A 22,609-nucleotide genomic window follows, 5' to 3' on the forward strand; every position below is an offset into this window, starting at 1 on the left:
AAATATCGAGATATTATGTACTCTCGATGGTTACAAAGGAGAAATCTGTTTGTCCTTACAGATCCATCAGATCCAATAAATCTTGTGTTAGGCGCTTTCAGCTCTAACACTAGGAGCCGGCTTAGGGACCCCGGTAACCGTACTCATCAAACTCGGCAAGGACTGAGCAACCTAACCCATACATCAGCCCTCTGAGTTTCTCGCCGGATCTTCTACGAGGGTCGCGGTTCCGATCCGGTTAGCTTAGATGTTAGGTCTTTGGAAGCGCTCACGCAGTTTTTAGCAAATCCCACCCCTCCTGGCTGAGCCTTTGCTCGCCCACCTTTCCTGATGAAACTGGATAGGCCTCCGCGTCACCAGTAATCCCTCATTCATAAAAAAAAGAAAAAGAGATTTATTATTAAATTACTCGAAATCTGTGGAAAGTAAAAAAAAACTGGATTTAGGTTAATCTAAGAAATAAAACGAACTAATTCAATAATTATATTTTTAACAGATTTATTATATAAGGATTCAGCCACTGTTTTCATACAAAGAACAATACAAATAACAGATGCATTATATAATAATAATAATATATGAGTCGTTGTAATAACATAAATAATTACTGTTACTGTCTCAGATAATCTATATTGAGATGATGTTTAAAATATTATAGTTATTTCAACATGTTAGATTGAATTATTTAACTCAATATAGTGATTATATTTTATGTATACCTACTCATGACCTTAAATTATTTTAAATCCTCCAGCACTATTTATTTCACTAACGCCGACCAAAAGGGATTTATTTAAGTAAATTTCACTGAATGATATTAACATAGTAGTGTAATAGTTAGTAGTATATTACTACTAATAATAATAAAGTACTAGTAAATACTACAGCATGGTACTACTAATAGTTGTACAATACGGCTATGTACTGTACTAGTAGTGCTATCACTAGTATTTTGTAGTGGAATGTACATTTACATTCAGTAACAACACGAAATAGTAATATGCCCTTTAATGGCAATAAAAATACAATAACAGAAAATATATAAATATTCCTACATATTCATTTATTTCTATTTGTCATATGTGTAATATAGATATTAAAGTTTTCTTCAATCGTCAATACATCTTTCTAATAAATAGGTGCACAATATAATTGACTGCTAAGCTTGCACATGCCACCATCTAACAAATTGTACTAACATTTAAAAATGCAAAAGCCTTGCATTCTAATTTTTTAACAACGATAATCTGAAGTAGCCTATTATAATACTATTTCATTGACAACATTCACTTATAAACTATACAGATTGATTCAACTTTATAAACACAAAACAACTTGAAGTCGTATCACGTTTTATTACTGAATCAAAATTATATATGTATAATAAATTGATCTATTCAAAAGGAAATTATTAATACATCATTTTATACCAAGCCTTAACATACAACCCAGGGATTTCTGTAACCATGTCATTTCACACAACAGGGTTTAAGTAACTATTCAGTGTTCGCTATAGAGTAAATAATATTTACAAAAGGTATAAATTAACTACAAAAGAGGGCAATGACATGGTTACCGGAGTCGCATACCACCGAGCCCTTTACGGGCAACCCATCACCGTTTCATATTAGAACAGCTCAAACATAACATATTCTGCATATTAATCAAATAACACTACATAATTTCACTTTACAAGGTTAGAATTAAATACATCCAATAACACCGTAACATGGAACAACAGTTAAACACAGAGAAGCATTATTACATATTGGCGATACAAATATAATGGATATATGAGAGTTAAAACTTCCCCATATCTACAAAAGAGTCGTACTGCAAATCGGAACTGTCGCACACCGTGTGGTCGTCATCGGACAAGATGAAGTTGAGAGGAGTCAGCGGATGCGTTCGACTGTCCAAGTCACACGTTGCCGTGTCTGAGCTGTCACTGTTGCTGTCAATGTATTCCAATAATCTCGGAGTCTCTGGTTTCAAGCTCGAGTCCGACTCGTAACAGTGAGTCGCGGCCGGAAGTTCCTCTAAATTGATAACGTCAAAGGAGTTTGAAAGCAATGCGTCTTCATACGACATCGCAACGATGTCTATATGGGATGAACTAGCTTCCTCTGTGTATCGGCCGGAGTCTGCCATTTCAGAGAAACTTGGCGACATCGCCAAATTATCCGTCCGCGACGTTACGTTCTCTGTTCGAACTAGAACGGTCGCGTGTGCCGGAGCCGTCGGCTGTGGAATAACGATTTCAGGTATTTCGTGTTTGTTCAGCGACGATGATGAGTCGTCCTCCGACAAGTCGCCGTCAGCGTTGAGCGTCACAGAGTCGCAATCTTTCTCGGGCGGTAGAGGCTCGATACCGTCCGCGCATTTAGTGGAATCATCGCTACTGTCCGAGACGACGAGTTCCACGCTGCGGTCCAAGAGCCCGGTGTCGGTGCAAGTCGACATCTCGTCTTCGAACACGATCTCGACGCTTCGGATTCGCATCAGCGGCATTTTGGCGGGCGATATCTCGGTCCTTTTGGCGGCCATTTCTTTTTTGTGATAGCCGATGTCTAAGGGAGAGTCGGTGCATTCGCTGACGTCATCGTAGTCTATTTCATAGCTGCGGAGGTCTGAAGTGCAAGGTGCGCACTCGGTTAGTTTGGCGCCGTGAGTTCTGGACGTACAAAGGGTCGCGGTGTGGTCGGTCGTGGGCGACGTGGTATGCGCGTGTAATCCCTAAGGTTGCGACGATTCTTATTGTATGGTTGTGCCGAGATCGACGCAGCCCTCCTCCTGCAACTTCGTGAGGAACTTGAACACTCTGTATTCTTCGTCGGTCTGCTTCACCATGTCGATTAGAGCGAGCAGCTTCTTTATACCGATGAAGATTCTGTAAAAAAATGCGTCGTCAGTAATATAATAGATACATACATATCGCACCTTTAGAATTATAGAGGCCCAACCCAAAAAAATGTGTTTTTTGGAAAACATCGAATCAAGTTTTCAAACCGAAAGGACGGACGGGGACGGAGTGAAAGAGACCGATAGATAAGTTTGTCCCTTTTTAAGCTACTTTTGGTCATTTGATTAATAAGAGTCACTGAAAAGTGTCGTTCTAGGTCCATTTTTGAATTAAAGTCGAAATTCAAAATTTTCGAAATAGGTCTCTATATATCTAAAGGTGCGACATATAAAAAGTGAGAAACGTGAAGTATTCCCATTTAAAACCATTAAAAAGTACCTATTCTCAGACCATAAGTCCCAATGGAACTACAAACTTCTGGAACTGGAACTTCAAACGCGTTGCAGTCTCGTGACGTCAATTCTCTAATATGTAAAACTCATTATGTAATTAAGGTATACTCATATCGAATAATGTGATATGGTGGATAACCATTTTACAAAGCCTCTTGCTTAACGTAGGACTTTTTGGCGGAACGCGAGGAGTGCAGTTGTGTGATTTGTTTTATTTTGTCTATTTAGTGTTTCTTCGGGTTTAAATTTGTAATAATGGTGGTTTATTTACTATTTAGTATCTGTGAGTGTGCACAAATATGGGAAAATGAAACAAAAACGCTGAACGTAACTTCTCGGGATCCTGCAAAAAGTCCGCTGAAAAAGTCTCAGTAAATGACCACCGTTTTACTGAGATTATATTTCATCCCATATCAACTCCTCTCATTTCATTTAAGTTTTTTGTGTGCTGCTCCAGTGGCGACCTCCCACATATGTCATACGTCAAAAAGTGACAAAGCACTTACTTGGCTCCTCGCAAGTCGCTCTGTATCTTCTGCAGGTCGCGCTTGGAGAAGGCCTCGCTCTCCTCGAGCACCGACAGCAGGTGCTCGGGCTGCGATAGGTTCGGCACGTGGAGCACTCCAGTAAACGCAGACAGGATTTCCATGTCTTCCAACACTTGCCTGTTTTTTTAATCAATCGAGCATTAACATAAACAATATCAGAGATTCGATGATAATTTTTTTAATTATTTTTACAAAATAATATAACACGGGTCAACACCAAATTTGACTGTGATTGCAAAGCATAAAATTTCGATATTTTAGATCGTAATTAGACGAAAAAAAATATATGGCATGAAACAGTTTGCTCGTTTAGTGGCACTGTGTAAACGTAAACACCCCACTCTCATAGCGCGATTTTTTTTAAAGTATTATAATTAATTAAAATTTATAAACTTAAAAATGAGTAATCACAAAAGCAAACTTTATACCAAAAAAAGGTATTTTATTTTCGTTTTTGTGAATAATTAACCGGAAAAACCTAGTACAAACGTTAGGACAAAGAACGAATTTTTTTTGTAGAGTTGTGTAATATATATAATTTGTTCTTGGGTAAGTCATTGTGTGATTTACACATAAACTAATTAGGACAGGGTAATATTTCAATTACAATTTTTTTTTTATTCCTTAGGTAGGTGGACGAGCTCACGGCCCACCTGGTGTTGTTACCGGAGCCTATAGACATCTACAACGTAAATGCCGCTACCCACATTGAGACATGAGCTCTAAGGTCTCAGTTCAGTACAACGGCTACCTCACCCTTCAAGGCAGTAATAGGCAGGGTGGTGGTACTTACACGTGCGAACTCAAAAGACTTCCTACCAACAGTTTAAAAAAAAACTTGTAATAATGTTACCTTCGGCTGCTCGTGCACAAGATGAGCAGTTTTCGTCCCTTGGGCGGCTGCTTCTTCAGGAGAACGAGCAGCGCCTGCAGCGTCAGGTTGGAGTAGCGCGGCCCGATCGGCCCGTAGTCCAGCAGCCGCTCGATGTTGTCGACCAGGATGCACGACAGGCTCGAGCGGTACGCGTCGTCGAAATACTAAAACCCAATTCGTACCATTGTACTAGATATACAGGGTGTCCCAAAATTCAACGATAAGCCGGTACAAGTGTATGGTCGGGTCAATAACGCACGTCCAGTGAGAAATTATTTGGACCTAGAACATGTGTATCGGTCGTCTAGGTCTCATTGCGTAGCCGCCCCGTTCTCCGGATTTCAATCCACTGGATTTTTTAATGGGGTTAGCTGAAAGACAAAGTCTATGCCAAACCAATTGCAGCAATTGATGAACTCCGTCAAAGAATCTTGGAGGCTGCAGAAGATATGAACGGACGGGGATATGCGAGACTCATTAAAATATCATTTTTAAGGCGTTGTCACGCGTGTGTTGACGTAGATGGTCAACAATTTGAACATTTAATTTAAGTACGCAATAAATATCTTAATTTCTCATTATGACTTTCATTGAAACAGTTTTAAAACAATTTTTTGAACAGTAGGTAATGTTTTCAAAAACTATGTAAGCTAAATAATCCTTTTTGTGTCTTGATAAGAGAATTCTTAGAATTTTTACAAGTGTTGTCATAGTATTGCACTATTTTAGAATTGTGATGAGTTGCGTTAACTTTTGTAATAACATGCCATAGTACATTTCATACATTTTTTTTTACACAGCAGCATGTCAGTTGTTTTAAAGTTAAAATATTCTAAAATTTCAAGAAAAAAGATTGTTTATTTTATTTTTATATTAAAAACTACGAATGTTTTGGTCCTATTTGGAATTGCAATTAATGGTTATGTTACTTAGGTAGCTAGTACAAAAAAAAGTGGGGATATGTTCATATTTATAACCACAGTTTCTAATCATAGGGTGTAGGGTATCAAATTGCAACATTTTTCAAAAAAGTTAGCGTATCTTTGAAAAAAAAAGAGCTGGTATTTTTTTATTATACAGGCTGACTGGTTGAACACTTTACATATTGATATAGAGTACTCAGTACTCGATTCTCGTTTTAATTAAGCAAAAAATAGGTGCCTGATATTTGCCTAATTTATCTTCAATTATCAACTCAGAACAATAAGCGTGGTCACTCGCGCGGCGATGATTGAATTCATTCCACAAATTTCGAGTTTTAGCAAATTAATATAATGAAGGTTTTCTCTGTATTTCATTTGTATTTTTTTTATTTTATATTTTTAAACGTTCCATGGGACCATGAAATTATCATGTCCTTGAGTATAAAAAGTGTTCAACCAGTCAGCCTGTACATGTATATATTTTTTGCTTTTTAATTTAAAAAAAATTGGTTGTGGTAGAATAAATTATTTGTTCGAGTCCTACTCATACGCACGTCATTTACCTAATCGAATTGAAAATTTTGTAAGACTGTCGTTGGTACCATAAAGATTTCTGACACAAAACCGTCAACGTATGATGAGGCAGTACACGAGTTACCTCAAAAAATATGTACATAGTTATTTTCCACACGCTTAGGGTTAGTAGCTGTGAAGTATGACAATAAATAATTTTATGAATGTATTATTTCTCACCCCCACAAAGATTCACATCATTAACGCACCCGCAACTGGTGTAGGGAGTCCAACGCTCATATGAATAATAGCCTATCCATTAAGTATATGTATTTTCTACATGGATACCAAGTTTCAAGTCAATCGGATGCACGGTTCAGTAGTTATAACGGAACAACCGTGAAAACCACTGTAGATTTATATATTAGTATAGATATGAATACTTTAAATTTCCAGGTGAGGTACTAAGCTGTTTTAAAAAAACAAAACTACAATATCTTTCATTGTACCGTCCCCTTCAGGTTGCATCAGGGTTTTCACTAATTATTAGTTAAAATTTCTTTTTATGAAAAATTTGTTTGTGGTTCTGAGGCGGTAGCCATCATACAACGCAATATATTTGACAGATGCCTAAATCTCGCTTACGACATTTTCAAGATAAGCTTGCATATATACAAGTTCCGAACAACAACATTCAGACCGTCGGTCTACCGAGCAAATATCACCCGCTCGGTGGAAGATCTTCCCTTTGTCATTTTGTCATTAATTTAAACTATTAAAGAGCATCTGTGCAATAAAGCTTACTATAAAGTCAATGATTATCTAGAAGATTGCACAAAATGGGAATGAGTTGCTCGCTCCAGGCATTTCAATATTGTAATAATTGTTACGTTATAATACTCACTGTAAAAATGAATATAAATTTTTTTTTATATAATATATATAAAAAAAAAATAAGGACATGCCCGCTGAGTTTCTTGCCAATTCTTCTTAGGACGGAGGCTAGTTTTTGTGAATTGGCGGTAGTTCTTTTTACGTTCAACAAGTATGTACTTTCACTTATGTTGAATAAATTTTTTTTGATTGATTGATTGATTGATTTAAGCCTCCCAAAGTTCTCTCTCACCTTCCTAATCTGCAAGCATTTAGCCGTTTCCGTGAAGCCGACCATGTCTTCGGGCGAGCAAACCTTCACGAACGGGAAGTCCGACAGCTTGGCCAGTTGCGCGGCGAGGGCCGTCTTGCCGCTGTTCGGGGGGCCCTCCAACAGCACCGACACCAGACCTGGAAAATGTTACCGAGGTTGTTTCTAACATTTAAAGATTTACAGATATTTCATTTCACTGACCAATTTAATTTTATTATTTACAATTTAATTGTGAAATTTACGGATATAATATGTATGTACCTATGATTATGTATATGTATGTGTATGTATGTATGTGTACGTGTATTTATATAATTATATATTTCACTGGATTGGTACACCGCGCGTAATTCGTTTCGAAATGATTCTTGTCCACCTGATGTTTGAGTGGAAGAGATCGCTCTTACCGATAAGACCGCCAATTGTACTTTTTTGTATTTAATGTATCGCACTGTTTATTTGTTTTTTGGTGTACAATAAAGAATACTCTCTCTCTCTTTCATTGTGATAGTAGCCTCTAGATTCTAGCTTCACCAAACCGCTCTTTCCGGTCATCGTTCTCGTCGAACCCGTCGCTTGCGACAAAGGGCCGGGCGAGTAAACTAGCCCACAGACACAGTCCACTGAGTTTCTCGCCGGATCTTCTCAGTTGACCGCGTTCAGGTGGTAGATTCTGCGAAGCACGGCTCTTGCTAGGGTTAGTGTTAGCAACGACGTCAGGTTTGAGCCCCGTGAGCTCACCTACTTGTTAGGGTTATGCTGAAATAGCCTCTCAAGGCCATAAGCTCAGGAAGGATGAAAAAAAAAATTAAGCTCAGCCTGACGAATTCGCTAACACTGGCCCTAACAAGGGTAGTGCTTCGCGGAATCTACCACCGGATCGGAATCGAGACCCACTGAAAAGATCCGGCGAGAAACTGAGTGGGTTGTGTCTATAAGTTAATTTTCACGCCGAACCCTTCGTCGCATCCGACAGGTTCGACGGTGATCGGTGCTTGCAATGCCTAAAAGCACCGAAGTCGCTCGAGAGGTTCTGAAGTGATGTGTCGACTTCATGTTTAGTCTTTAAGTTTAATTTCATTTTTTTTAATAAATACACTTAATTTACTATTACTACTACTCAAAAACACTTTCGGAATCACTGTCATCAAGTTATATAATGAAATTCGGAACTTTTTAATCATATCGCTATGACTATGAATGTCAATTCGCTTTCATTCCGTTTTTTATTTTATTTTTAATTCTTAGATGGGTGGACGAGGTCACAGCCCAGCTAGTGTTAAGTGGAAGTACGTATTTCATTAGAAATATTGATACCTGCCTGCGGGATCCGAACACCGTTGCATCGCTAGATACGAATGCACCAGACGTCTTATCCTTTAGGCCAGCCTTTCCCAAAGTGGGCGATAACGCCCCCTTGTGGGCGCTGCAGGCCTAAAGGGGGGCGGTAAGAGACCCAGAAAAAAGGGGCGTTGTGTAGAGGCTTGGGAGGAGATTTGAAATTTCATCTAGGATGACTCTTAAATACCGACATAGCTCTCGCTAAAGTGGTTTTTAATTAGGTGAAAAAAAAGGGGGGCGTTCAAAAATAATTTATTCTCAAAGTGGGCAATAGACAAAATAAGTTTGGGAACCCCTGCTTAAGGCCAATAAACGACGACTACAAAACTTCCGTTTGACCGAATATATTTGATGCAAAATCAAGAACAAATTTTCTTACCGCTGGCTTCGGTCGCCCGCGCCTGTTGAATATACAACTGTCCATCTTCAAATATAGAAGAAACAGGAGAGCCCCAGTTGACGATTCCGCGAGCCAAGAAGTGCTCGAGCGCTTCGGCGGATGTACCGAAGGCCTGTTGGAGAAGAAAACCCATTAATCTATATAGAGACTATATCATTTTGGAACCAATAAAATTGACCAAATATATCAATTAAAACTTTAAAAGATTACTCAACAATTTTTTTTTAATGGAAAAGTAAGAATGAGTTGTTACTATGAGTTAATTCTTCAAACAAACTTATATGGTTTAAGATAAACATGTATATATTATTTACATACATTATTTAAGTTAAAGAATTTCATAGGTGATTCTTCAAATAGTGCCCTTGGTTGTCATTACTCATGTCAGTGATGACTTTCCACCGATCAGACCGTAAACTCGACTGTTGGGCCAATGATACAAAATTATTTAAAACATTAATGTCTTACCGGTTTGATATCGTTCTCCAAGGCGTGCAAGAAGTCGGTACGTTCGACCATCAGTTTCTCCATGGCTTCGGGATCGACTTCGACTTTGCTCGACGCCTTAATGAGTCTGTTCATGGCGGTCGACTGGGCGGCTCGGACCAAGCCCTCCAGCTCGGCCCCAGAGAAGTTCTTCGTTAACGTTGCCAACTCCTGCCGAATATTATAACCATTACTGTGCTACTCAAAGAAGTAAGTTGAAAATATACGAAATCGAAGACATGAGTAGCGAAGTCAAACTTCTGATATAACATAAGATATCATATTGCACTATACATCACGGGCATAAATGGACGAGTTTCGGTATATTATACTGTTTCTTTAGATAGATATAACAATAATGTAGTTAATACAAGCAGTGGAGTATTGGTAATCAAAATTGATCCTTAGATGTTTAACTTCTTAATCGTTCAACTTTAACAGCCATACTTTTCCATGCAGAGTTCCACACTAACCATAGAGTCGACGTCTTCGGCGATTTTCTTATACTCGCGCATGCGCTTGGTGTGAATGTTCAGTATCTGGACGCGCCCCTTCTCGTCGGGAAGCCCGATCTCCATCTGCACCTCGAGACGGCCGGGTCGGAGCAGGGCCTCGTCGATCATGTCGCGCCGGTTCGTCATGCCGATCACCAGGATATTGTTCAGTTGGTCCACACCTACATAAGAACTTTTTAGTAGTTTCGATTCAATTTGGTGGAGCTCTATGGGGTTTAGTCGGTAGTCGGTTTTGCGGGGCAGGATTTCTCAAGGCGTAGTCTTCCGGTAGGAATTGGAAGAAGAGGAGGACTTTGGTTTTCCTCTTCTCCCACTTCTTCTCTAGAGGTGCCGGAGTCCGACATAACCTGTTCTATTACCCCTCTCGACCGGGTATCCGAAAATGGAAGGATGGAAAATGGATTGAGACTTGGAACTCATGTCTTATTTACCCATGGGCACCATTTCACTGCCGTTCACTGCCGGAACCGTTCAACACCAAGCGATTCATTACATGTTTTACTTTAAAATAAATTCGTTTTCTAAATAGAATTTCTTTGCAAATCGCTGTTCCCTTTCTGCCGAATTACACCAACACGAAGGTATAAACGAGTTAAACTACTACATTGGTAAGGGTTCGTTTATCACTATATACTTGTCTACACAAATTAAGGTTTTTTTTCTTATCATTGTGAATTTACTGGTGGCCTAGAGGCCTTTCCAGTTTCACAAGGACAAGTGGGCGAGCAAGAGCTCAGCCAGAAGGGGCGGCATTTGCTAACAGCTACCCGAGCGCCTCCAAGGGAGATCTAACCACTCAAGAGTAGCTGTTTCGCGAATGAATCTACTAGCGGATCGGAATCGCGACCCGCTGAGAAGATCCGGCGAGAAACTCAACAGGCTGATGTTTAGGTTAGATTGCAAGTTGAACTCTATGCTGAGTTCGACGTCATTTTTTTTAAAAATAAATAAATGTATATTTATTAACAATCACGCCACGTTAACTGGTTCCGTGCTAATTTCGTAAAGAACTTGTGTTACACGTACCAGATAACGGAAATAAATGAAAGATTTTTATTATACACACACATAATAATTAATTTAATATACACCCATAACCCTGGAAATACATTTTTATATTTATCATACAAATATCTTTCCTTGGCAGGACTCGAACCTGCGACCCCCTTGTATAGTGACCATGTACCTTACCACACTACACCAGACTGCCGTTGTACACCAGACGGTCGTTAAATTAAAGTTACCAGAAAGCAAATGTATAGAGATGTGAACCGACCGTCGATCTTGGAGAGGAGCTGATTGACGACGGTGTCGTGGACGCCGGTGTTGCCGCCGACGGAGCCCCTGGCCTTGCAGATCGCGTCGATTTCATCGAATATTATGATGTGAAGCCCGCTGTTCGCTCCGCACTGTAAGACGATGGCTTTATTAACGATCGATTTTTATAGTGTATTTTTAATGCAAGAACAGTAGAAGCGGCTTAGCCCTGCCCCTGGCATTGCTGAAGTTCCATAAGTCCACGGGCGACGGTGACTACTCACATCAGGTGGGCCCTATGCCCGTCTGCCAACAAAGGTCTTAAAAATAATAATTATAAACCCATATTTTCTTCTCTATCATAATTCTCTATCATTGCAAAATCCTCATGTTTGCTTAGAACAATGGTGGGCAAACATTTTTAATGGCGGGCCACAAAGTTTAATAAATTTTAGAAGAGGGCCAGAATTATAGAAAAAATGCATTTTGTATTAAAGCTTTTTAATAAACAAAATACCTTTTACTATTATGCCTTGTTAGGCGTGTGAGACGTGAGGCGTGTGATAGATAGGTGAAAAGAATGTTTTTTTTTCCAATCAATAAACTAATACCTGTGACAGACTGCCGAGATAATTATAATGATGGCAAGTTAATTATGAGATAGTGAAAACTCAAAAAACACCTGTCGAATTGGAGCTTTCTTTAAAAATTCGATGATTTTCAATTGAATATGCAATTTCGAAAAAGGCACATGTCGCATATTTTGTCAAATACGTTTTTTCATATACACATGTAGTTTTGAGGCTTACCTACACCCATTTTAAAATAATTCCAGTAATTTTCAATTGCTAATTAACACTAAAATATATCTCAAATATTTTAAATTTTACACTGCTTTAGAATATAATTAGTATTATTTTTTCTGAACATTTTACATTTTCAGAGATGTACCCTTTTCGAAATTACATATTCAATTATAAACGACAGATTTTATTTTACACGCCAAAACGCTGACTAGAATATTTAGGATGGATGGACTCTCGACAGGCCGGATTAAATACTTCCGCAGACCGAAGTTGGCCCGCGGGCCGTACTTTGCCCATCACTGGCTTAGCACATATTCTAAGTAGTTTAATTTTGCGGAACTCACTCGCTTCTCTTCTTCCTCGGCGTCGGCAAATAAACGTCGAATGTTGGCCTCGCTCTCGCCAACGTATTTGTCCAATATCTGCGGGCCGTTGACGATCTTCGGTTCGCGGGCGTTTAGCATCTTTCCGATCTGTCGGGCCATCAAAGTCTTACCGGTGCCGGGCGGACCGTAGAGCAAGATTCCCTTCACGTGCTTGCAGCCTAAATAAATTAATTAGGATAAGTTCTTTTTTTATTGCTTAGATGAATGGAGCTCGTCCATTCACAGCCCACCTGGTGTTAAATGGTTACTGGAGCCCATGGTCTCAGTATAGTTACAACGGCTGCCCCACCCTTCAAACCGAAACGCATTATTGCTTCACGGCAGAAATAGGCAGGGCGGTGGTACCCACCCGCGCGGACTCACAAGAGGTCCTACCACCAGTAATTACGCAAATTATAATTTTTGGGGGTTTAATTTTTATTACACAATGTTATTCCTTCACCGTGGAAGTCAGTCGTGAACATTTTGGTTAAGTACGTATTTCATTAGAAAAATTGGTACCCGCCTGCGGGATTCGAACACCATTGCATCGCTAAATACGAATGCACCGGACGTCTTATCCTTTGGGCCACGACAACTTTATAAAATTACATTGTATTTGTGAAAGCGTTGTGAATCCTTTAAGGTGAAAGGTGAATTCGATATTGAAGATTGAGACCGAGTTATGGTAGGCAGCAGCTCGGCTCTGCCCCTGACATTGCTGAAGTCCATGGGCGATGGCAACCACGCACCATCAGTTGGGTAGGTATGCTCGTCTGCCTACAAGGGCAATAAAAAATAGAAACAGTACCAATTACAACGCAATCTTCTTGGGATACGTAAGAGAGTAAGTACGCCGTGAGAATATAGATAGTCTATATAAATTAGTAAAATTTTCGGGTTTTAAATAATCAATGAAGTGGATCATAAAAATTATACAAACTATATTAATTTAAAACAAATTGGTGGCTTTCAGTAAGTTATCATTACTAGAGCAGAGTATGCTCACAATATGGCTTATCAAAATGTTTCGGTATAGATTTCAATGTAGATATTTCAGATTCAATGTAGATATTTTATCTAGTATTATATCAACGAGTGAAACGATACTTGGTTTAAGTGACATTTCTGCAACTTTACATTAAAGTTTAAAAAGTGGAAAAAATATAAATATAAAAAAAAACTTCGGCTATTTGAATGGGGTAAACGTAATTGAAGTTCAATTAAAAACATCAAACTGTTGATGTTAATACCAAATAAAACGCAAATTTAATTACAAAGATAAATATCGCGTGTCAAGCGAAATGTCGCTTAAACCAAATAGCGTTACACCCCTCGACATATATACATATATTATGTACATGTTTACGGTAACATTCAGGCCTGACTTGTACTTAATAAATATCTAATTGATTATTAGAGGGGGGGTAATTGCTTTGGTGAATTAATCATCCGCATCTTAGAGCCAGCTCCCAACAAAAATAGCATATTATGCTAAAGCGTAGTCCATGTATGAGTCACCGATCACCGTTCTCGTCGAACCCGTCGCTTGCGATGAAAGGCTCGACGAGTAAACTAACCCACAGACACAGCCCACTGAGTTTCTCGCCGAATCTTCTCAGTAAGTCGCGTTTCCGATCCGGTAGTTAGATTCTGCGAAGCACCGCTCTTGCTAGGGCTAGCGTTGGCAACGACATACAGTTTGAGCCTCGCGAGCTCACCTACTTGCTAGGTTACGCTGACATAGCTTCTAAAGCAGCGGTCGGGGAACTTTCTTAATTATTACCCCAAAATATTTTTGTGTAAGTTGATATTGCTCCACGGCGAAGAACAAAAAAAGAAATCGCTCTTTTTAGCATCTTTCATATTATAGCCCCTATGATAATTTTGAAAAAAAATATTATTTTTTCGTTTTTCGTTTCATAGAGTTTCAAATCACAACGATTCTGAAGAAGTTTCACTTCAATATATACTTTTTACTCACAAAAGTTTAATTTTAACCCCCCAAAATTTCATTTTACCCATTTGGGGTAATTTACCCCGGTTCCCCGACCGCTGCTCTAAAGGCTATCGGCTTAATTAGGAACATTAAAGAAGGTGTATGAGATAGGGCCGAGGGCAGGTCGCGTCGTTACCTAGTTGCTCGACGACCTCCGGGGGGAACACTCGGGAAGCGAACGCGCGACGGAAGATCGCGTTGAACTCGTTGTCGAGACCGCCGATGCCCATCTTGCCGAAGTCCCAGTCCGGATTGATGATCGACTGTCGCGGTTGCTTTCTGTTCCACAAAAATATATCATTGTTGTATTCGATTTTCGTTTATACTATACTGTTTCGTACTGAAACAGATTTTTTCTTTTTTCGTATATTTTATTAGTATCGAGTATTAGGTAATGAATATATTACATCTTCAAGACAACACAAGTCTTAACCTAGGCGTAGTAAGGTTCGATCTCGCTTGTAGACGGCCGACTAGCCAACCAGAAGCATGCTAAGCAATCCCTCCAAGCCTACGGGCAGAGATCGCCGTCGCATAGAATACGTAACACACGCGTTCCGCGGCATTCATTATTGATAACAAAAACAAAAATTATCCAACGCAAGTCACGCGTAAACATAGAACCAGCGACAATATATTCATCATGTACCAGTCAAGGGACAGACGGTCCCACCTCCGGAAACGACGCTGAGCCCAGGGAGCGCGAGGCAGTGGAAGGAAGGTGAATCAGTAAGTCGTCAGGCACTTATTTCGTTCCTTAATGTACATATACTTTTATACGTCTGAAAAAAATAACTATTCTTCTTCTTCTTTTTTTTCCACTTTATCCCACTAGGCGGGGTCGGCACACCTGATTTTTCTCTTCCATTCTCTTCTATCAGCCATCATCTCAACACTCACTCCTCTTTCTCTCATATCGTCATTCACACACTCCATCCGTGTCTTCTTCGGTCGACCTCTTCCCCCTCTACCTTGCACTACCGTTTCCATACATCTCCTAGTCACATGCAATATAAACTACTAAAAATAACTATTGTTATAGGTACTGTAGGAATGATCGATCGATCTGACGCAGGTGTGCACGTCGCGCCGCAGGTGTCGACGGAAGATCAGCACCGCAGTACCGATTGAATCGCTAATGTTTTGCATAGTTCCGGTACGTGCGAAACTCGAATAGCCCCTTAGGAAGCTCGAATAGCCCCTTAGGAAGCTCGAATAGCCCCTTAGGAAACTCGAATAGCCCCTTAGGAAACTGGAATAGCCCCTTACGAAACTCGAATAGCCCCTTAGGAAACTCGAATAGCCCCTTAGGAAATTCGTATAGCCCCTTAGGAAACTCGAATAGCCCCTTAGGAAGCTCGAATAGCCCCTTAGGAAACTCGAATAGCCCCTTAGGAAACTGGAATAGCCCCTTAGGAAACTCGAATAGCCCCTTAGGAAACTCGAATAGCCCCTTAGGAAATTCGTATAGCCCCTTAGGAAACTCGAATAGACCCTTAAGAAGCTTGAATGGCCCCTTAGCTGCCAGCGAGGTATCAAAAGTAGGGAAAAAACACCAACAAAATAAAAGGCATTGCTAACCGGATAACCTTGTTCCGAACCTCGATGATGTTATTTTATCCACTTGTTTCTTTGAATTTTTGTAATTTTGTTCCGAGATGCAAAAACATGTATATGGCGTAAAAAAATTTTAACTATTAAATGTTGGCGAACTTACTGGTAACTGCATCAACTAGTGTGGTAGACATCAGCAAACTTAATTCCGCTACCCACCTTGAGACAGTTTTAAGTCTCCATTTCATCAAAAGCGACAATTATTATAAAGGTCCCTTATTCCCGATGATCCCTAAACTGTAACAGTATACCATACTCACCCTTTAGCCTTCCCGATTAGGTTCAGAGACGAATTCTCCGCCTTGTCGAACTGCACCGAGGCGTCGGGCAGCAGCCGGCCCATCCGCACGCGGCGGGGCACGGCGTTGGCTCCGGCCGCTAAAGCTTGCACGTCGACGGCTGCACACACAACATCATACATCCAATTATAAACCGTATATTCAATGAGAATTGGGGAATTTGGCAATTTGGGGAATTGTTTTTTAGGCATTTTATGACCTGGTAACTAAGACCTTTAAGGTCAAGTCTTATTTAAATTTTAATGAAAACTTTTTTTATATTAAAAATTATATTATGAAATGAAATGAAGTTGATTAATGTGAAACAGGGCATGAAATGAAATGATTTGGGATGAAAGATAATCTCAGTAAAATGGTGGGGTTATTTACTGAGACTTTTTCAGTGGACTTTTTGGAGGATCCCGAAAAGTTACGTTCGGCAGCTTTGTTTCATTTTTCCACATTTGTGTACTTTCACAGATACTAAACTGGTACTTTACTGGTGGTAGGACCTCTTGTAAGTCCGCGCGGATAGGTACCACCGCCTAGCCTATTTCTGCCGTGAAGCAGTAATGCGTTTCGGTTTGAAGGGTAGGGCAGCCGTTGTAACTATACTGAGATCTTAGAACTTATATCTCAAGGTGGGTGGCGCATTTAGGTTGTAGATGTCCATGGGCTCCAGTAACCACTTAACACCAGGTAGGCTGTGAGCTTCATGTCTCAAGGTGGGTTATTTCATTCACGTTGTTGAAGTCCACGCGCCCCGATAACAACTTACTACCGGGCCGTGAGCTCGTCTATATTCCAATAACAAACATAAAAAAACTCACCTTCCAAATTTTTTACGATCAACGACAAGACTTTCTTCTCTTGGAACAAGAAAGCCAGCTGTTGTCCGACAGTAAAAACTTGATTGGCGAACTGAATAAGGAAATCTCTGGCCATCTGTTCCGAATCATATGGATCCGTTGATGTTCTGGGAGAGGAAATACATTCCAACAATAATTTATAACAAATTTTCCTAGTAGTTAACGAAAATTACTTTTTAGATTAGAAAAATACAATAGATTTTTATTGATCAGTTATTTTCGAAGGCGGTTTTGCATCATATGCGTATATTTATTAAATCTTGTGTGTGTTTAATCCCGTCTAAAACTCGCGGATAGCTATGCCAAAATAATGAACGTTTTTTTTCTATAGGCAACTTTACGTATGAAATATTTATGCAAGGGGCAAAATTCTTTAGTTGAATTAAATGCATTTCACTGTTCCTTCCTTTGAATCCCCAAATCTCAAGATCGTCAGTGCTATCTCAAAGGCACAAAAGACATTCCATTGAGACAGTAGAGATTTATAGATATTATTAAACTAAGCATTTCATTTTTCTTTGCTAACAAGATGTTGTTGTTGTGTATGTTCGTTCTAAGATGCCAATTCCATACTTTATTTGCCATTATAATGATATTGGGTAGCATTAATTACTATGCTCATTTAATCACACAGTTGAAAATAAATTGCTCCACCCAATCTATTAAAAACAAGGAAATTTTAAAAATTATTTTCAAATGATGACTGAAAAGTTACGTAACAACAATAAGTACTAATCAGATTGAATTCACACATACGTTTTCTTCATCATGAAATCGGCTTCCAACGTTACGCTGCAAAGGCATTCAGCACTAGAGGGTTTGAAAGGCTTCACGTCAATGGTCTGCATAGTAAAAAAAATATACATGGTTTATACATAGTTTTTTGTTCTTATCAAATTTCTTTATTTTCGGCCACGGACTTCCACTGCTGAACATATGCCTCCCCCATTATATTATTATCTAATCGCGCTATTTAATTATACGTATACAAGTCTAGCGTGTATTTACATTTCGACTAATTAAAACGTTTTGTATGAAAAAATCAGATTTGTTTTTAAAAATATTATATTATGATAGGTGAGAAAAAAAAACTATTATTTAAAACTAGTTTTATATATTTTAAGAAGTGTATGCTTTACATTCATGATCACGGATTGCAACCTGTCGACATATAAATGTTGCTTTTATTTGACTTGTGATTTCATCTTCACGTTGAAAATATCCCAGCTGTTAGTTAAGTACAAACCATTTTTTGCAGTGATCTACTTAGCAGAGACATGTATGTATAAAGAAATATATTTTATTATAAATAATAAATCGACTATTTTATATCATACAATAGTGTTCAGGAAATTGGTGTAGAACTCACTTCCCAAAATACTATATCATAGTTCATCCATACTATCTGTAATCACTACATTCATCTAATTCTAGTGTGTTAACCAAGATCGCTTCCCCCCAGACTATCGGGCTTTAGAATGAATTCCTCATCAAGGTAATTCTCCGAAGTTTTAGCATCTCCTTCTTCATGATAGATTTAATGCATTTCTTCTGTTGTAGTCAGTTACTTAAATATGCCCCCCGTATTACTGATGTCAACGAGCAACAGTATCTACATCCAATCACATGGCCGATGGGATCACCATGCACCTACAATAACAAGTAAATATGTACTAAAAAAAAGTATTGATAGTGCATGTAAACTCACTTGACCGATAGAGAGGGTAGCCCATTTTCGCTGAGGGGCAGAAAATCCAACCGTGCCACGGTCAACTCCATTGTAAAACCGAATGCTGAACACAAAGTGTTGAGATGGTCCTGTAGATACTTCAATATGCCTGGTAAATGAAAGAAAAAGCTAAATATTATCTGTATATGAAAAATGTTTATTTACAAAAAGAGAATCCTTTACAGAAAGAGAAACTTTAGATATTCCGTAGCCATCAGAATAAAAAAGCTCTAGTTGGTACAATTTTTTCTTATGAAATACTTAACTAGTGCATGTCGTAAATCTTAAGAGATTCTCTGCAAACTTCCAATTGGCAAATTATTGGGTTTCCTTGAGACAATATTTAATTTTGAAGTCATTTGAAATGAGAAGCTATATGGCTATTAAATTTATAGAAAGCCCTGACCGAGGTACTTCAGACCTGGACAAACACTTGTGCTTTACAAAATACTGGTCTGACCTTGCAAGAAGTCCTATTAGATACAGAAGAGGACTGACGGATCAGCCACCCTTCAGTTCATTTCTGCCAAAATGTAGTCACATAAATATGTTTGAAGGCAGTGACAGCCGTTACACAATATAATTAAAATTTTGACCTCATATCTCATGGGGGATTGTAAAATTCACAGTGTAAGCTTATAAACTAACAAGAAAACACCAGATGGTTCTAGAATTTGTTTATCCAATTATACAAGTGACCCTCCTTTAACACAGTAGATACATTCCTACAAAGTCCCATGTTGTGCGATACTGTATTATATGAGACTAGAAGTAATTGTTCTGAATGAAACATTTCAACTATGCCTGTATGTACTTTTTTACCTGTTATACATAAAAACTGATTCTGATAAATACTGATAAACATATTAAAATTACATAATAATGATAGATATTTAATAATGTTCTACAAGTTATATAGCCTTGCCCACTGTCACATCGACTTTGCAATCCTTCAGGCTATGTTCAGGAGTCTTCAGGAGTAAGTCATAGATATAAATAAGACTGATTATTGAAAATTTTATTACATTAATTTTTAAAAACAACTTTTAGCAGAAGCATGTGAGACTCCAGAAATTGTATGGTTTCTGTAGCTCATGTACACTGGCACTGTTGGGGGCAGATCTAAATTATAACAAATGATCGAAAAAAAATTCAAACCTCATTTAAAGAAAGAACTACTTATCATATGTATCTTTCTATACTTATATTCTATTATACTAACTTGATGTCACTTGGAAAGTCATCTTGATGTATTAGAGCACAGTTGGTGATGGCAAGCTCATCAGATGGACATTTGGCTGCTTTCATTCGCTGCAGCAAAATTATACTATTTTAAACTCCCACAATATATTGCCGAATAATAATACATAATATTTATTATACGACTACAACTAAAAACAAACAGATTTTTTTACTTTGCAATTTTTACAAGTTACGATTTTATTGTAAACAATTTAACCTTTATTAGTTATTCATAGACTTATTAAATACGATAGGATTCAAGGAAATTCATTTTAAAATTAAAAGGACCAATATCATTGGTTAAGAAAATAAATAAAATAAAAACTACTAATTTTTAAGAGACTGTACTGTGAATTAGAATTGAATTTTCAGTGGCCTTACAGAGTGTATCATGGTATTAATAATTATTTCTAAATTAACTACATACATACCATTGAAGACATTTTTGCAACTTTCTTCTTTGATTAAAAACACTGCTCTAAATTTTGACAAATGATTCACGAAAAGTAGACTGATTTGACATCACAGTACATAATCTTACCGTCACTCTCGCAACAAATGACCGCACTGCATTGAATTAACTTCACTATCCATTGGACAAAGCGATCAATAAACAGTCAGTATTAGAGACGCCAATATGAGTCCTATTAATCTAAGAGTCGATTTTGTACAATCGATCGTCAATCGATATATAAATCACAGAATTGATGTCAAACAGTCGAAAATTGAATATATTTTTCCCTATTTCGGATTCAATTCGAATTATTCAGGACTCAATTCGTGTTAAATCATTAGAATTTCATTTTTAACCAATAAAAACCGAATTGATGACACAATGTATGCTGGTTCTCTTTTTTAATTGTGTTAACATTTAATTGTGTCATTTGTGTGATTCATTGATTTTTGTGTAAGCTGAACAATGCATAATATGTTTTCCCGGTAAATATAATCTACAATATTAAACAGTTATGAAATTTTATCAGAGACTAGCTTTTGCCCGCGACTTCATAAGTGCGGAATAGTTACTATGGCATAACGCTTAATTTTACCCGCCTCTTCATTTAACGTTGAAAATGAGAAATATTTTTGCACAATAGAATGTTAAAGAGCTATTTAAGGTACCAAAATCACGCTTTTTAACAGACTTCAAAAGAGCAAGTTATCGATTCGACTATAATTTTTTATCTATGTATGTTCACCGATTTCTCGAGAATGCTTCAACCGACTCTGATAATTCTTTTTTCTTTATTTTTGTTCGAAAGGATAGAGTTCCCGAATGCGCCTGTTTACATCAATATCTGATGATGGGATCTTGGAGAAATCCAGAAAACTCTATAATTGTCAAAGTGTATCTTGAAGTGATTTGGGTGTTTCAATGTTGTAATGAATAACGTATTTATTTGGATAGGGATTAATATCATCTTTATAAAAACACCTTCACAAATAATACTTTATTTTAGAACAAATTCGGTTAGCACGTTATAGTGAGCCATCCTTAACATATGGACATATGCTGTCGCGGACTTTTTTTTAGATCTTTTAAAGGGGACAATTCTCTTATACTTTAGCAAAACTTTAACCGTTTCCGTAGCGCACGCAGTGGAAGCTCTCAAAACGAAAAAAAGATCCCATTTTGAAACATTATTTATTGGTGCTCCGTTTGTATTGGTCTTAGCGTAATGTTATATAACCTTCCTCGATAAATAGGCTATCTAACACTTAAAGAATTTTTCAAATCGGACCAGTAGTTCCTGAGATTAGCGCGTTCAAACAAACAAACTCTTCAGCTTTATAATATTAAAAATATGTTTTTATATAATGATAATATTAAAAGTATAGATAAAAAGGTTTGGATATTTAAAGAAAACCAGCCTTGAGGAATGTTCAAGGTTGACTTGACAGTTCATTTACTCCACTCCGGTGACGAAAATTTTCGAAGCATGTTTGAGTGGAGTTTGGTATAACTCGTAAAATTATTTTTACGAGTTATACCAAAACGCACATTGGAGATTGAGTCGAGTCGAGTTAAGTCGAGTTAGTGTAGAGTAAAATAAAGTCTCTTTAGTCTAGAAATCGAAAAACTTAATCTTTGAAATTCGAATTTGCAAAGAAATGCTAAAAGTAATTTATATATATGAAAATAAATTGTTGTTCGTTAGTCTCGCTAAAACTCGAGAACGGCTGGACTGATTTGGTTAATTTTTGTCTTGAATTTGTGGAAGTTCAGAAAAGGTTTAAAAGGTAGATTATACATATCATTATACATAGGATACATGAAAATGCTCGGAATTAAATAAAAATAACACTTATAATTTCCCTTTGATGTGTCCCCCGCCCGACGGGTTCCTTTTGTTTGTTTTAAGTATTATGTTATACAAAAGTTTAAGTTTTTTATTTATCGATTGAGGCACTACGAAGTCTGCCGGGTCTGCTAGTGTAAATTATAAT

General features: G+C 38.0%; 2 protein-coding genes across 2 annotated transcripts; both read right to left on the bottom strand.

The window, feature by feature from the left end:
* Positions 1–473: 473 nt before the first annotated feature.
* On the bottom strand, positions 474–2,547 carry LOC149500302 (uncharacterized). The gene has a single exon (XM_089737005.1). It carries the CDS (start codon positions 2,545–2,547, stop codon positions 1,801–1,803), a length of 747 nt encoding a protein of 248 aa, XP_089593131.1. The 3' UTR covers positions 474–1,800.
* LOC114250128 (vesicle-fusing ATPase 1) lies at positions 474–20,758 on the bottom strand. Its single transcript, XM_089737004.1, has 16 exons — positions 20,593–20,758; positions 20,142–20,230; positions 18,899–19,028; positions 17,947–18,032; positions 17,152–17,297; positions 16,304–16,442; positions 14,566–14,708; positions 12,410–12,609; positions 11,279–11,411; positions 9,961–10,163; positions 9,470–9,658; positions 8,981–9,113; positions 7,240–7,397; positions 4,657–4,841; positions 3,762–3,920; positions 474–2,890 (listed from the first exon to the last, which is right to left on the bottom strand). Exons 1-16 carry the CDS (start codon positions 20,602–20,604, stop codon positions 2,755–2,757), a joined length of 2,241 nt encoding a protein of 746 aa, XP_089593130.1. The 5' UTR covers positions 20,605–20,758; the 3' UTR covers positions 474–2,754.
* Between the last annotated feature and the right edge of the window lie 1,851 nt (positions 20,759–22,609).

The sequence above is a fragment of the Bombyx mandarina genome, chromosome 22, assembly GCF_030267445.1.
Source record: "Bombyx mandarina strain Sakado chromosome 22, ASM3026744v2".
Taxonomy (NCBI): domain Eukaryota; kingdom Metazoa; phylum Arthropoda; class Insecta; order Lepidoptera; family Bombycidae; genus Bombyx; species Bombyx mandarina.

Coding starts and splice junctions, on each gene's coding strand:
- LOC149500302 (XM_089737005.1), bottom strand. CDS start 2,547: ATGGCCGCCAAAAGGACCGAGATATCGCCCGCCAAAATGCCGCTGATG.
- LOC114250128 (XM_089737004.1), bottom strand. Junction 19,029..20,141: donor GACTTTCCAAGTGACATCAA/GTTAGTATAATA, acceptor TTCATTTACCAG/GCATATTGAAGTATCTACAG. Junction 11,412..12,409: donor CCGAGGAAGAAGAGAAGCGA/GTGAGTTCCGCA, acceptor ATCGTCTTACAG/TGCGGAGCGAACAGCGGGCT.